Genomic DNA, 15,600 nt, shown 5'->3' with positions numbered 1-15,600 from the left:
CTTCTGAACATGGTGGACTAGGTCACGTGGACTCGATTCCCAGCTAAGGGCAACTTAAAAGCTGCTCAAAACATATTTATTAATTATTTATTTACTTAGTGTAAAGTCTGTTTGGGGGTGTTGGGGAGCAAACAAGGCAGTGAGGACTCGCAGGGCCAAGGCTGGGGAAAGGAAAGAACACAGAGACATGTGCCTGGCACCTGGGGCCACTTTCTCTCTCCACAGTCCCCACTGGTCCCAGAAGATACTGCAAGCTGCTGAGCAGAGCTGTTCCCAGCCTCTGGGACTAAGGAGGTAAAAACTAGGCCCACCAAGAAGAGGAGGGGTGCCAGCAAGACTTTCGTGTTTTGGGGTGGGATCCCAGAGGGCTTTGTCCCCAGAACAGGAAGGGACTGGAAGCAGATCAGCCTTCCAAGGGACTGCAAACCATCTCAGGCCCAGAAAGGAGACGGAAGCTAGACCCCAAGCCCCCGCCTGCCAGATGTAAACATAATGCTCATCGGGAAAAATAATTTCAATCTACACCTCAAATTATTTCTATAGGCATTAGATAAAATGTGTAGTGCTCAATCAAACACCACTAAGTATGCAAGGACACAGGACAAAATGGACGAAAACCAAGAGGAACAACAGGCAGAAAAACTCTTGGGAACTCTGTATCAGAGACTTACTGAACTTTAAAATAACTGTGCCAAGTGTGCTGAGCTATATCAAAAATAGACAATTTTGATAGAGAACTGGAAATAATTTTTTAATCATTTCTATTTTGTTTTTTCATCCCATCAATTTCATTCTTAAAATGCAGGGCACTACAGCTTCTCTGCATAGGGCAACAGATGAGAAACGAGAAGAAATCTCAGAGAAAAGCCAAAAAGAGGGGACCGTAGTACATTCAGGGACGCTCGTGTGAGAGAGTACTTGCAACAGGGACACTACATCATGTACGCACCATTCTAATTCCTGGTAGCAAATTTGTGGCTGGTTTGTAAGATGCAATTAAACAGACACTCCTGAACTCAGCAGACCACATTCTTAAGGCTCCCTGGCACGGGGCCCCTCTTCCTTGTCCCTGTTGCCACCCAGATTCAGCTCTGCCCCTGGCCTGGAGCAGTCATACCAAAGAGCAGCAGCATTTGAGCATGTGTTTTGTGCCAGGCCCCTGCCATGGGCTTTCTACACATTGTCACATTTTTTACAGCCTTGTGAGGAGGCTATGACTCTTCTCCCCATTTTATAAATGGAGAAACTGAGGCCTAGGGGCCCCAAGTGACAAGTTGCAGGTGCCCACGCTAACCAGCGGTAGAGGGGGAACACAGATCCAGGTCTGCCTGCTCCAGAAGCGGCCCCTCCCATCTGCTGGTTGCTGGGGAAACTCCTGATGCCTGTGGCCAGAGGCAGCCTCAGCCTCCACCCCACAACAAATACCTGTCACCCTCCTGCACACAGGACCCAGGGACAAGGCTTAGGAAGTGAGTGCTTTCACAGCTCCACGGGCCTGTCCATCCCTTCTTGCTCCTCCTCCTTTCCCCTTTCTGGAAGGCAGGGTCCAATGTGCAGAGAGGGCACAGTGGTGGAGTAGGGACAACCCAGGCCCCATGCACAGGAGAGGGGTCAGGGCCACAATGCAAAATCCTGTTGTAGCCACCAGATCCCTCCTGGGGAAGCTAGGTGGGGCTACGTTCTGGGGAACCGAGGGGAGGCCCAAGTCCCAGGTTCCTTCCGGGAAAGCCAGTGCTCAGAGAGGATGAGGGGCAGCAGCACTATTTCCAACCTTGGGTGCAGGCAGGGGGCTCAGCCTTCAGACAGGCTTGGAGGCCAGGAAATCTAGGCCAGGCAGTAGCAGGCTCAGAGGCCATGAGGCAGTCAGCTGAGGCCCCGGCCCTGGTGGCCCCTTGACTGCTCTGTGGCGTTACCTGATTAGTTTGGTCAGGCAGGAGAAGTCCCTAGGGGCCAGCAAAGTAGTGGGATAAGATAAAAGACAGACAAAGAGGGAAGAGATTTCCTGGGGGGACAGTGTAAGGGCTGGGGCGAGGACACAATGAAGCTGGGACTAGTGGGCAGGGCAGATGAGAATAAGGGGCAAGGAGAGTGGGGGCACAGCAAGGAGAGGGCCAGGTGGTGACAGAGTGGGGACAGGGCCTCTGTCCCACCCAAGGGGCTGAGAGGGGTTCCAACAGGTGGAGAGCAGGGTCTTCTGGTGCTGACGTGTTAGATCGAGGAGGAAATGGGATGGACACCTGGAGCACCTGCTGGCTTGGCTCAGTGACACTGCAGGGTGTTTTTAAGAATGAATGAAGGGGTCATGAGCAGACAGGGTAGGAAGGGAACAGGCAAGATGGGGCAGGAAGTGAAACTGGGGGACAGTCAAGGCCTGGAAAGCAGCCTGGGGGCAGGAGGGACAGAAGTCCTCTGGTCCAGGCCAGTTCAAAGGGGAAGGTGGGCCCGGGCAGCACCGCATGCCAGAAACCCTGTTTAAGATTCAGAAGGAAACGGGTGTGGGGGAGGTGGGGGGTGGGGGGGGGCAGAGCAGAGCTGTTGGTCTGCTGCTGATGGGCCAGACCTGACACCCAGACCCCACAAGTCCCAGAAGCTTCCCGCCCTCCTGGGCCCTAGAAACTCCAGATCCCAGCCCCTTCCCTCCTCCCCCCAGACCACAGCCTCTTGACACCTAGAAATTAATGGGGAGAACTCACCTCTGGGGGTCCTACAGCTTCAAGGAGGTGACCCGGGGAATGTGGAAGAGCTGAGTCTCCTCAGAGCTGCTGGAGCTGTGGTGTCACTGGGAGTGAGCAACCCTGGCACAGACCCTGGCCTGGAGCTACTATTTTCCCACCTCAGAAGCTTGGGGGGCGGCGTCCTGAGAAGCTTCGGAGAGGTGGACATACTGCAGCAAAGATGGCCCTGGGGCTCCTCAGCCTGCACGCCGCCCCCCCCCCCCAGTGGCACAGCCCCTGGCCAGAGGCTCTCAGGAGGACGTAGGGTCAGCTCGGGGCGGGAACTGCGCCTGCTGCCTCGTGGTCCTGGCATCCCCCTCACCTGAGGCGTTTCCAGATGGGGTGGAAGTATTTGGAGGTCTTGATAGCAAAGACAACACTGGGGAGCAGGAAGAAGGTACACCATGCCAGGCAGAACCAGAAGGCATTCTGGAGCAGGGGACATGGGGTTAGCTCGCCGGGGCTGAGCAGCACTTTCTTCCTACCTGTTCTGCACCCCATCCCCTCGCTGACTCGGTAAGGGGTGTGGGCAAGTGTTCTCAGAGCTGAGGGGAAGGGCTGGGAGTGGGCCTGGGGGCAGGGGCCCTGCCTCACCACCCCTCATCCCATGCCGGGCTCATGCACCCCTTTCATGTGGGCCCTGATGTCCGTGAGCTGGGATCGGCTGGGGCGCTCACCCAGGGATCAGCCATCACATCACACAGGATCACACGGCCATTGTCCAGGGCTCCTGAGAGGGGCTGGCAGGTGGCGATGCGCTGAGTCACCTGTGGCGTCAACATGAGGCAGGTCTGCCCGGGTGCACAGGGGCATACCCCATAGTCAGAGACAAAGGTCGCCAGGGACACAGACAAGCTCAGGGACACAGTGGTACACAGACACATGGATGCAGTAACATGGAGACATGAGGACACCTGACACGGGCACAGCTCCTATTCCAAGCACCAGGCGGGATTAAGCCCCTACTGTGTGCCGGCGGTGCTTTCAGCCACACATGTGTGTGCATGTACACACTTACAAACACATGCACAGACACACTCAGGGTTAAGCTGGCCTAGTGTGGTGCCCGGCCAGCTTGCAGAGGCTGGGGCCTGCAGGAGGCAGTAGGCTCAAGCTCTGGGTTGGCCTTGAACAGGCCGGGCAAGGGGCTGGAGTGAGGAAGCGCATGGGGGCCAAGTGCAGACAGCAAGATCTGGAGCCACAGCCAGCCCCACGCACTCAGGCCTCAGAACGAGGCCGCCTGGAGGGTTAGTGGGCAGAGCCCAGCCAGCGAGCAGGCATGGATGCCAGGTATGGAGCTTGCGTTTCATCCTGAAGGCCTGGGGTACCCTGAGGGGGCCTGGGGTGAAGAGACAGAGCAGGGCTAGTGCACCAGGGCGGGTGATGGGCAGGGGCTCTGAGGCCAGGAGAGTCTGTGCCCACTCACCTCCTCTTTCACCCAGGCCACGTACTGGGAGAAGTAGCCCAGCTCCCGGTTGAGGAAGCACTCACTTTCCTGCAGGAAAGAGGGAAGCCCTGGGCTGGTGGGAGTCCCAGGAACCAGCAACCCAACCCACCAGGACAGGCCAAACTGGCTTTTCTGGGGGCCCCGGTGAGGGGACAGGGCTGGAAGAAAGGCCTGGACTGCGTGCCTTAGCCCCACGACCCACCTCTGGCTCTTGGTAATCCCCCCACCTCCCACTCACATTCCTTAGGATACGGGTGGCCCATGCAGGCAGCTGTTCTTTTAGGTGGGTGACCCTGTCCAGGACACTTGAGGTCTCCAGCTGGGGGAAAGGGGAGAGGCCCAACTCAGTGTTCTGTTCAGTCAGGGAGGAGCCACTCAGTCATCAGGCTAACCATAACACAGGACAGACTCAGCTTGGCCCTAAGGATGCAGAGGCCAAAGACAGAGGTGCTCAAGTTGCTGTCCACCCTCCCCTGACAATTCTTCCCACCCACCCCCAACCTGCAGTGGGACCAGGCAGAGCAGGCAAGGTCCCAAGCCAGCTAGACCTCTTCTTCCCCCTTCTGTTGGCCACCTGCTTCCCCCAGCCTCCCACCCCCAGCAGCCACCTGGAGGCTTGGTGCTGAGGATGCCAGTGCCCTGACACTGATGTTGAGCTTGGCCTGGGGGGAAGAAATGGGGTTGGTGAGTGGAAGGGAGTGTTCCAGGTCTGCCTTCTCTTATCCCCCACTACTGCCTCCCCTACCCCCAGGCCGTAGACTCACCACTAGGTTCTGCTGGGGGAGGACCTTCTCTTGGTAGAGGTGTCTGAGCTCATGGGCCTCCTCCTGCAGCTGCTTCTTCAGCATAGAACTGGCCTGAGGAGACACAGAGACAGAATGGCCCGTGCCTGGGATAGGACAGCCTTTGCTGGCATATCCTTTACTGAACTGTTCAACCAGACATGCTGAGGGATGTAAAAGTGCCAGGTCAGAGGCAGAAAACTGAGGACTCCCAGAGCTCTGGCTGATCTGGGTTTCGGGGGACCCACGCCCAAGTGCTAGGACCGCCACTGGCTTGCTGGGCAACCCCAAGTCAGCCACAGAACCTGTCTGAGCAGCAGTGGCATCTGCTGAAATGGTGGGCTCCATAAAACGTCCGTAAATAACTTTTAAACTCTAAATATCCATAAATCCAAAATGTTATTTTTCCCAGTGGAGTTTAAGGTTCTGGAGCTCGGTGGTCACGGTATCTGATCCATCACGCTAGCCTCACGGTACCTGTCCCTGCGGACCCCATGAGCAATCAACACTTGGAAATGCTTGTCCTGCTATGTGACGTCAGACCAGTCACTTCATCCCATCCTTACAGATGGAGAAACCGAGGCCCAGAGGTGCTCGATAACTTGCCCAAGGCCACACAGTCAATTGGTAGCTGAGCCCGAGTTAGCCCTGCTGGGGGTCCCGGCCCTCACTGGCAGGGGCCCTCAATCCCCTGCCTTTACCTCCGCCCCCTCCCAGTGCACCTCTCCCACTGCCAGCCCTCTCCCTGACTTCTGCATGCCCCCTGAGGTCTCTGCTTCCTTCTTACTTGGGCCTGAGCCCGTCCTTCCAGCTCACGGGCCAGCTTCTCCATGTTGGCTTTTACCACGGGCTCCTGGATCTGGAGGCAGATGGAAAGACAAGGGGTGAACCCCAGCTCCACTCCCCCAAACTCCCAGCACTTTCGAGAATGCTGTACACCAGATAAGTCTGTTGGGACATATCGGCCACAATAGGTTTGCCTTAAGTGTGACATACATCAGACACTGCATTCAGATAGAAGGAAAAAATGGGATGTCTTCTGGTGAAGCCCATGGAAGGGGCAACTTCCTGCCAGTATTTGGCCACAACAGTGGGTTCAGGACCATGAATAGTGACATATGCTGTGGGTGGGAGCTCATTCACTCTTGTCCTTTGAGGTGGGGGCGGGGGTACCAGGAAAGGCCTGGGGCACATGGTTGGGAAACACCGCCTAGGGATGTGTGGGGGAGTCAAGGAAACACAGAACAAGGCCAGAGGCCACCCCAGCTCCTCTGTGGGCCCCTCTGTTCACCACGGTCTGGCCCGAGGGCCCCGCTGACCTGGGCGAGGAAGCCAGGGTAGTGGATGCCCCCGAGTCCACTGCTCTGCAGGGCCTCCAAGTCTCGGTGGCCAGCAGGGCTCAGCAGGTCCAGATCCTCCACTCTCACTCTCAAGTTCTGCAGCTCCCGCTCTAGCTTGGCTGTGTACTGGGAGGGAGAGGACAGGGTGAGGGCATGCCCAGCCGCTGAACCAGGACCCTGGAGCTGCTGCACTAGGTAAGCGGTCACCAGACCTTCTGGGTATCCAGGGCCACCACTGAACACTCCCAGCCCCAGACAGACCCCCAGCAGGCCTCTGCTTCCCCCTTGTCCCCCTCTCTAACCCACCCCACTGAGACCCAGCCATCCTCCAGCATCTGTCTGGCTGCTAAAGAGCAATTCAGACTCTCGCCTGCCCACCCAGTATTAAGCAGGTCCCCGGCCCATCCTTATCGTCTATGCCACGGACTTCAGAGCGCTTATCACTGTGGCACAATTTATGTGTGTGCTTGTCTTTGTCATTAGCTCCGTGAGAGCGGCTCTGTGCCTGCCATTCTGAACCAAACCCTTGGTGTCCCGAGCAGGGGCTCACACAGGGTGGGCACAGGACAAGAGTGTTGTATGCAAAAATGAATGAATAAATACATGAATGGACACAATCGCATTTCCAAAACAGACCACAGTTTAAAAAGTGATGCTCAGCATTTTGCAACTATCACTGGACGAAATTTAAAGGGCATGACATTCGGCTCCAGAGTTTAACAGACAAGAAGCAGCCATAGAGGAGTAGTCGCCTGCCCAAGGTTTCGCAGCCCCACTCCTCCTCACCCAGCGCTTGCCTTTTCCAGGGGCACAGAGGCCTTGTGCTCTCCAAGAGGCATCAGTAACGGACAGGGACAAAGATGTGTGAAGGCAGGCAGAGCTCTCCTGGTGCCTTGGAAGCACACTTGTCACACTTACCTCTGCCTTATCAGCTCTTTATCATCTCCAGAGGACAGCTTAGTCCCCCTGAATCCAAAGCCCTACCTATCCAGACTCTTCTGTGAGCGGGATCTCTTCCCTCTCAGGACCAGGGCTGGGACCCCGCCCCCTGAGAGCCATGACTCCCAGGCCCCTGGTGCAGCCCTCCCCAAGCAGCCTTCACCCACGGCAGGATCTGTGGCCTGGCACGTGCATGTCACTGGCTCTGTGGGCCTTCTCACATGGCTAGACACTGGAGGAGGAGGCAGCTAAGGCATTGTGCAAACTGTTCTCAGTCATACAATCTAAGGCATGGAGTTGGGGCTAACATCTAGACTGCTTGGCCATGCTGCCCCATGAGCTGAGAATGGGTGGTGGGTTTGAGAGGAGTGGAAGGGTTTCTGAGAAGGATGTGGAATCAGGAGCCAGCGTGCTCAGGGGTGTGCGTATGGGGGGTTGTCCCAGAATATGCTTGGGAAGGGTTCCCTGGGGCCCTGGGAGTCAAAGCGCCCATCCCCCACCTGTCTCAGTCATGGAGAGGGGAGCGGAGGGAATGCACACCTTGGGACAACCCCATTCTCCAAGTGTGTCCCCTCGTGGACTAGCTCTGCCTTCTCTGTCCTAGAACTATCTCACCAGCATGGATTCCTTTCTACAGTTCTATACACCACATTCTGCCAAAATTCGGCAGCTAAAGGACAAAACCCTGCCACCATCTACTGTCTGTGTGAGCTCAGCAAGGGGCTTGTGGGAGCCCTCTCCCAGTGGTACCCAACTTCATCACCATCATTATCACTGTCACCCCATCCTGTCTGCAGCATCCCAACCAATGCCTGTCTGGACACACACACACTTGGCCTCTCACGGTCACCAGTCTTTCCTGCTCCAGCCTTAACTATGTTCAGTTTTCTCAGGGCACAGTGCTCAGAGCTGGTCATAGTGTCCAGGCATGCACCCGTCTACCTGTGTACCCCAGAAACCTCCTGGCCCTGGGCCAGGCCCCGAGATACCTCAGTTGCTCTGGCAGACTTCTCAGGTTCAAGGAAATGGTTCTGTCACAGAGCCAAGACCAGAGGAGCGGAGACTGCAGGAGGGGCCCCAAGGCCTTCTGGAAGGCCACCTACCTGGCTCATATCCAGGTACGCCTCCAGGTCGTAGGAGTCATTGAGCTGCAGGACCCTCCAAAGCGCAGCCCCTTTCTTGCACTGCCTGGGAAAAAACATGGACAAGGAGACAGAGAAGGAACAGCTGGTGGGTGCTGACATCGCCCTGACAGGCCACACACCTCAGCTCCTCCTCGCACCGTCCCTAGCCCGGGCTTCCCACTCACTGATAAGCCAGGAAGATGCTGGCGTTCTTCAGGCCGAGCAGGTGGGACAAGTTCATGGATGGCGGCAAGTTTCCCGGGATGTCAGCAAACTGTGGAAAGTCAGGGAGACGGGCCTGGAGTGGGGAGGGCTGGAGCCATCCTAGCCCCAGGGCTGTGCCCCATGCCATCCTAGCTGAGCAGAGACCATGCCCAGCTCAAACCTGCGTAGGTCTTCACTCCCTATAGGGACCTTCCCGTGAATCTCAGGGAGGGGGCAGCCTGGTCTCAGCAGAGAGTCTGCGCACACCTTTCAGAAGAGTGGGAAACCAAGATCCCTAGTTTACAGACTCGGGATTAGGAGAACAGGGACTCAGGTTTAGGTGCAGCACCTGGGGGTCCCTGTCCTGGGACTGGGCAGTGCCCTAGGGGCTCACAGACTCTCTTTCCTGCACCTCACCCACTGGTGATCTTCTGGCTTCCCTGGGCTGTCTCCATCATCCCCCTGCACCTCTCTCCCTCGTGAACCTCCAGCCTCCACTTCCTTCCAAGTCCCTTGCTCTGCTCACTACCTCCTCTAGCTCTTGGGGTCCTGGGGGGTGGGGACAGGCTCACCTCGTAGAGCTCCCCGCTCTCCCAGCTCCGGCAGAGCAGTGTCTGCACGTTGCCGCCCACCAGGAAGGTGGAGAAGACCAGTAGGATGAGAGGCGCGGCTACCAGGAAGCTGAGACACACCCCCCTGGGGAGGCAGAGGAGCAGGGTGAGGTGGCAGAGACCTCTGTCCCCATCCACACCCTGGCCAGTGTGGTCAGGGGGCAGAGCCCCTTGGGATGAGAAACTTGGAGGACTCCTTCGCTGGGCAGGAGTCAAAACCGCTAACTGTCCCCATCTCGTCCACCCTCACCCCACCCTGTCACCAAAGCCTTGGCAGCCTAGAGAAGAAGGTGGGCAGCTGCTTTGCTCAAAGATAAGACTGCCTGCCTCTGGGCCCAGGGTATATAGAGATGACTGGCTCCAGAGCTCAGCCCTCAACAGGGCCACATGGCACCGCCAGTCATGACCCGCCAGCAGGAACAGCAACTCAGAGGGTCTGAGTAGAACCATGTGGCTAGCCTGTGGTTTCTCCAGGAGGCAACATGGCCCCATGCCAGGGTCTGAGACTTGAGAGTAAGACATGGGCTGGGTTTCAGTCCCTACTCGCCCCTTTCGCCAGGGGCCGGACACAGTGACTGCCCTGCACAGGGATGCAGCAACCCTGGCCTCAGAGACCTCTGGTGCCAGGATGGCAAGTGGATTCCACCTCTGGAGCCACCTCCTATTGGAGATATTACACAGACGCTGGGGCAGGGAGAGTTCTGAGGCTCCATCCGGGCTCAGCGGGGCATGCTGGATGATCACTGCGGCCAGCTTCTCTGTTCTCGTTCCTACCCTTTTATACAGATGTGGACACTGAGGCCCAGACGGCTTAGCAATCTGCCCAGGGACACCCACCAGGTCAGTGCCAGGGCCAGGAGCTGAGCTCCATCTCCCTTGATGCCCAGGACTCGCCCCTGTAGCGGCACAAGGAGCTGTCTGTGGGCGCAGAGAACCTGCCAGCCCTGTGGAAGAGCCTGCCCTTCTCGGCAGCCCATCTTACAGCATGAGGATGCGGGCTCCGGCTCTGCCCTTAGCTTCTGAGGGGCTGGGATCCTCCCGGGCAGACAGCCCCCAGGTGCCCAGGCTGAGGCCCACCAGGTTACAGACCACCACAAGCAGGACCATGGAGCACAGCATGCAGCCCACAATCCACCTGCCACAGAGAAGGTGCGGATGTCACCAGGAAGGGGTTGGCTGGCATCGGACATAGTGGCTGGGTGGGGCACTAACCCCAAGACTGGGGCTTTAGAAGTGTAGGTACAGATACTTCCTTAGCCTCCCCTGCTCCTATGGGTCCCAGGCTCAGATCTCAAGGGTGCACAGCCAGGGTGGGGACAAAGGGGCCCAAGGAGTAAGGGATCTTGGCTTAAAGGAGACAGAGGCTTAGTACAACCAGGGGCTGATGGGGACTGGAATTGGTCAGGGTGACTGAGAGCCTGGGTTGCCTACCTGACCCCCACCCCCACTGGCCAAGCACCTGTATTTCTCGTATCTCTGCACCTCCTTCAGGTAGGGGCGGCTACTATTTTCCACCTTCTTCAGTGCCTGGCTCCAGCGAGAGTCAGCCTCCCAGTCTGGGAACGCTTTGGCCAGTGTCTTCAGCCCTCTGGGCTGCTGGGCCACTGCCTTCTTCAGCTCTGCTCAAAGCAGCAAGGGTTTATGGGCTGGGGAAAACCCCAGGGGCCGAGGGAGAAGGATGGGCAGGAGGACCAGCTAGGACCCACAGAAAGCGCCCACTCTCCGTCTAGGCCCAGCCAAGAGGACAGCCTTCACCACCCCCATAGCCCCTCTCTGCGCTCAACAAGCCTCCTTGTGAGGTGGGGAGGGGCTGCTGGGCTGAGTGGACCCTACCTTTGACCACGTCCGCCATCTGCAAGGGAGCCAGGAGCAGGAGGGCATTGAAGGTGTTGTTCTCCTGCCAGAACAAAGGCAGCTGTGCCTCCTGCTCTCCACCTGGGTGTCCCAGCTTGGGGACCGTGACGTCATCAAGCCAACAGGGCACCCCCCCTTAGTGCTCCTAGCTCAGGAAGTCAGCAAACAGCTGGCTCCCCTTTGTTCTCTTAGTTGCTGGCTTCTTCTCCCCTCTCTGGGCCCAGCTTGAAACTCCTCAGACAGTGTTCCTCAAAGACCTGGCCTAGACCATTGCAGTAGACTCCCAGCCATCCTCCCATCTCTCCCAGCCATCCTGCACAGGATTGCCAGGTCTATTTCCCTAAAGTCCGATTCCAACCTCCTCTTCCAGCCTCAGTTCACTTCCTTCCTCCTGGAACCTTCTGCTCCAGCAACCTAGCACAGCTGACTCGCCATTTCCTCAACTGGGGCATTTTCCAGGCCCTGGGTTACTAGTGCTGATGGACGCAGGCTGCTCCCTCCCCATCCTAGCTCCCCCACCCCTGAGGGTCCTAGCTCTTGCTTTTGCCTCCCCCACCAGACTGTGTGTACTTGAGAACTGGCACCTTGAGATGCCAGCCCAGATGCCGTGTGAGAGGTGAGGCCCTGATTTGACCTGCATTGGGTTTAACTTGGGGGAGAAGACAGGTGGACCAAGGCAGGCGCTCACCTCCTGGACCATTTTGGAGAAGCTGGCCTCCGGGACACCCTCCAGCCGGTGCAGGACATCATCCACATGGGGCACCTGGAAGTTGGGGGCAGGGTAATGACAAAGGTCTGAGAGGGATTCCCGAGGGAAGACGGGGACAGAAGCCGCTGAATCCTCAGTGTGCAAAATGGGAACCAGCACAGCCTTCCCGCCCTGGCAGGTTATGCTCATGGCACAGTGCCTGCCCTGGGAAAGTGGGCATCTCTCTGCCAGAAAGACCCTCATTAGCCCTGGCTTTGTGAAGAGGGGTCTGCCTGGGAAACACCAGCTGCCCAGGACCCCTGGAGCAACAGGCAGGGCAGCCCCCTGGCTCTAAGGGCCTGGGTCCGGACTACACCTTGCTGAAGTCAGCTCCCAGCTCTAGGCCATGTGCCCGGCGCAGGGTCTCTGCGCAGCCCTGGCAGCCCGGCTCCTGCAGTAGGTCATGGAGTCGCTCGCGGTGCACCCGGACAGCCTGCTCCAGGTCCCGCTGCCCCTCCCGCAGCTCCACCAGGGTGGTGTTCAGGGCTCGGAGGTGGTCAATGGAGGCCTGCAGGGCTGAGACATCCGCCACCTCTGAGCAGTCTTCACTGCCTCCAGCACCCTCAGAGGCCTTGGGAGGCAGAACCTCTCCCCTCCCCAATCCACAGGAACTTGCCCTCATGAACCTCTGTAGTTATGATGGAAACGGCCCCAGGGCACCCCTAGAATAAAGGTAGGGCTGGGACTTGCTGAGGTAGCACAAGAGGTCCAGAGCTGAGTGAGGGTGGAACCTGCCCCAGAGAAATACCACCCAGATGGGTCCCACCTACCCTGGCCTAGGCTGCCCAGTGAAGCCAATGTCTCGTACACAGTGCTCTTGAGCTGGGCATGGATCGTGCTTGCAATGCTGGTGGCAACACCTGGAGGGCACAGGGCAGTCTGCAGTCAAGAACTCTCCCCCCCTATCTGGCCAGCCTCCCCAGGTCAAGCACAGGGCTCCGCAGGGTGGGTGCTGGCTCCCCGGTCCCATAGCAGAGCCACACCAGGGCTGCCCAGCTGGGCCAAATCCCCACCCCTGGGATTGTTCCCACTGGAGCCCAGAATGAGGGATAAGCAGACTCCTCAAGGCAGGCCTGGGCGGGGCGCCTGGGGTGACCCGCCAGCCAGTCAGCTGCCATCCTCACCATCCAGGTCCTCCAGGACACGCTTCTGGGGGACAGAGAACTGCTGTGCCACCGCCTGCAGCTCCTGGGCATGGACAGAGAGGGCCCGCTCTTCCCCGTCACCTGAAAGCCCCACTCCCACTCCTTCCCCAGCCTTCCCGGGCCCCCTCAGGTGCTCTGTCTTGCCTGCGCCGGGTGCTCATAGGGGTGCATGACAGTGAGGGGTTACCTGTGCTCACCTGGGGGACATCAGAGACCAGGCCCTGGAGGCTGAGCAGTGTCTCAGGAACAGCCTCAACACTAGGGCCCGTCTGCTCATGCACGTGCTGGTTGGTGACAAAGGCACAGACAATGCCAACCCTGTGGGATGGGGCAGAGGAAGGGGCTTATTGGATGCTCGTGGGCACCTGGACCTCACCCCCACTCCCGCCTGGCCTGGGCGCCCCTCACAGCAGCACGAGGGTGGTCAGCAGCAGAAAGGTCATGAGCAAGCTGCGCTCACAGGCCACCTCCTTGTGCTCCATCTTCGCTCGGCCCCCACGGCGCCGATGGCCGCGGCAACAATAGAAACAAAGTCCAGCAGTGGGCACCAGCAGGAGGTAGAGGCCCGCGATGACAGCGCACACCACGTAGCCCGCCTCGTACCTCACCACCTGCACAGGGTAGCAAGGCAGGGGGGCGGTGCTGACCCACAGGCTGACTGGGCACCACAGCGCAACCAGAAGCAAGGGATGCACATGGCGGGCACTGTCACATATGTCCTTGAACTCGTGGGAGGTACATGTGTCACTGTTGTTTACCACCTTGAAAATGGGGAAAGTGCCCTCCGGGGAGGTCACAACTCACTGCAACATCTGCCCCTCCCCACCCCCCACTCCGTGACCCCCGGTGCTCAGAGGGACTCCCAAGACCACACCCTGGGGTACAGCCAGCCTGGCACACTGAGCTGAGGGGGCCTTCCCACTTCTGCCCCTCAGGTTCAGCTTTGCACTCCTTCCTCACCCTGCCTGGCCTTACCTCGTCCACCTTCACCTTGGCCGGCTCATTCAGCAGGGCCCTCACCAGCTCTATGGAAAGAGTCAGGCTGCGGGTTGGGGGTAGTGTTCTCCCCCATGGCCAGGTGATGATAGGCTCTCTGGAGGGGCTCCTCCCACCACCACAGCCCCCTCAGAGAAGGCAGTGTGTCCAGAGCCCCATGCCATCATGCTCAGGCCTGCTATAGGAGGTTGTGGCGGGCCTCCCCCTCCTCCCAGCCCTACAGGTAGGCCATGAAGCAGAAGCCACCAGCCTGGTTAAAAGCACAGAAGAGCCTGGCCCAGCAGCCCTTCCCCTCAAACAGGTAGGGGACAGGCTGAGGGACCCTGCAGCCTTCCTGGTCCTCCCAACTCCAGCACCACTAGACCCAGAGAAAATGTCAGCCAGGTCTTCAAAAGCTTCTCATGTAATTTCCTCTATTTTAGGACAGAGAAACTGAGGCTAAGAGAGGGGGCCGGCCAAGACTGCACAAAAAGGTCTTGAAGAGGTCACCTGGTGATGCTCCTGGGCAGGAAGATGGGGGTAGGGAATGCTGGGAACCCTATCTTCCAAGTGCCCCAGACGGAGGGGGACAAGGGTGCTGGCCAGGACCAGTCCCTCCCAAGGCCCTTCTGGGGCAGCGCACACTCACCGGCAGGGAAGGGGTTGAGCTGCACTGAAGAGAGGAAGTGGCGCACGGTGCTGTACAGGTGATCCAGTGGCCCTGGCGCGCGTGCCCGAGGGGCCAGCCACCGAGCTCGGGCCACCGGCGTGAAGGTCAGGCGCACGGCCGGGCCGAGGGACCCGCAGTCGGTGGCAGGCGCCTCTGGCAGGCCCAGGGCCAGCACCAGGCCCATCACGGGCGCCAGGAGACCTGGCGCGCGCGCCATGGGGTCGCCAGTGACTGCAGGACAGGCGGGACGCGGAGCTTAGGCGGCTGAGAGTGCAGGCGCAGCATGGGGCCAGCCGTGCATCCTTCGCCGGCCTCCTTCTCTTCGCTCTCAAAACTTGCCCAACGGGTTTGGGCTCCCGAGCTATCTGGGAGCCAGCCCAGAGTGCTGGAAGGGCAGGGCGGAGGCCTGGAGTAGAGGGCAGGGCCTGCTCAGACTCGTCCTCATCAGCCTGGGGTGGGGGCCTGGGAACCCTCTCCCCTCCCCCGCAGGTCTTCCTGGGAGGGCTGCCTCCCTCCGAACTGTGAATTGTGTGGGGGAGGCACTCAGTACGCCTAGGGTGGCCCAACTTTCAAGTGCTGTTTTCAGTGCTCAGCCCCAGCAGCCCACTCTGGCAGCGTTGGGGTGGGGAGTAGGGGACAGATTTTCAACCCCACACCCTGGCCCAAGGTTGCTAGAGCAGTTTCACGTGCCCAGGAACCAGACCCCTCTCCCAGCTCTCTGGGGCCTGCTGTGTCCCCTCCAACAAGTCTGAGCCCTCTGCCAATCCAGTCTGGGCAGAGAGACCACCCAGCTTTGTACAGAGTGGCTCTCCAGGGCCACTTAGGCAAGAGCAGTCCGTGGGGAGGGTGAACCCAGTCACAGCTGAAAGGGTTGATGGAGACTGCAGGGACATGTGTCTACACAGGTCTGTTTTCTAAATGGCTATGAGCCCAAGACTGAGCCCGCCTGCAGCTGAGCAGGTCCTGGAGAAATACGGCAGGTGATGGGTGAGCCTGGCAGCTTCATGCATAATACCAAGAGCAGTCCCCATGGCCTCCCCGACTAAG

General features: G+C 58.8%; 1 protein-coding gene across 3 annotated transcripts; it reads right to left on the bottom strand.

Moving 5' to 3' along the window:
* Positions 1-730: 730 nt before the first annotated feature.
* Positions 731-14,903, bottom strand: PROM2 (prominin 2). 3 transcript variants are annotated; one of them, XM_016142899.2, is made up of 24 exons: positions 14,533-14,903; positions 13,884-13,933; positions 13,317-13,519; positions 13,106-13,226; positions 12,888-12,951; positions 12,534-12,623; positions 12,080-12,279; positions 11,704-11,778; positions 10,995-11,058; positions 10,621-10,780; positions 10,144-10,296; positions 9,123-9,246; positions 8,532-8,620; positions 8,326-8,410; positions 6,263-6,409; positions 5,731-5,802; positions 4,926-5,018; positions 4,770-4,823; positions 4,400-4,480; positions 4,141-4,209; positions 3,392-3,481; positions 3,037-3,143; positions 2,694-2,768; positions 731-2,468 (listed from the first exon to the last, which is right to left on the bottom strand). In XM_016142899.2, the coding sequence occupies exons 1-23, from the start codon at positions 14,768-14,770 to the stop codon at positions 2,705-2,707; spliced, it is 2,493 nt and encodes an 830-aa protein (XP_015998385.2). In that variant the 5' UTR covers positions 14,771-14,903; the 3' UTR covers positions 731-2,468; positions 2,694-2,704. The 3 variants fall into 3 exon arrangements, with proteins under 3 accessions (XP_015998385.2, XP_015998384.2, XP_015998386.2); XM_016142898.2 differs by having other exon boundaries at positions 731-2,268; XM_016142900.2 differs by lacking the exon at positions 13,884-13,933 and having other exon boundaries at positions 731-2,268; positions 14,533-14,632.
* Positions 14,904-15,600: the final 697 nt, after the last annotated feature.

Source organism: Rousettus aegyptiacus, unplaced genomic scaffold, assembly GCF_014176215.1.
Source record: "Rousettus aegyptiacus isolate mRouAeg1 unplaced genomic scaffold, mRouAeg1.p scaffold_m13_p_7, whole genome shotgun sequence".
NCBI lineage: Eukaryota > Metazoa > Chordata > Mammalia > Chiroptera > Pteropodidae > Rousettus > Rousettus aegyptiacus.
Note: the sequence above shows the minus strand (reverse complement) of the source record. Positions and strands in the feature narration are given on the sequence as shown.

Bases quoted from the DNA above. Each gene is read 5' to 3' on its own strand.
- PROM2 (XM_016142899.2), bottom strand. From the start codon at position 14,770: ATGGCGCGCGCGCCAGGTCTCCTGGCGCCCGTGATGGGCCTGGTGCTG. The intron at 13,934-14,532 runs GTGAGTGTGCGC...CTCTTTCCATAG, and splicing joins GCTCAACCCCTTCCCTGCCG to AGCTGGTGAGGGCCCTGCTG. The intron at 3,482-4,140 runs GTGAGTGGGCAC...TTGACGCCACAG, and splicing joins TGGCCTGGGTGAAAGAGGAG to GTGACTCAGCGCATCGCCAC.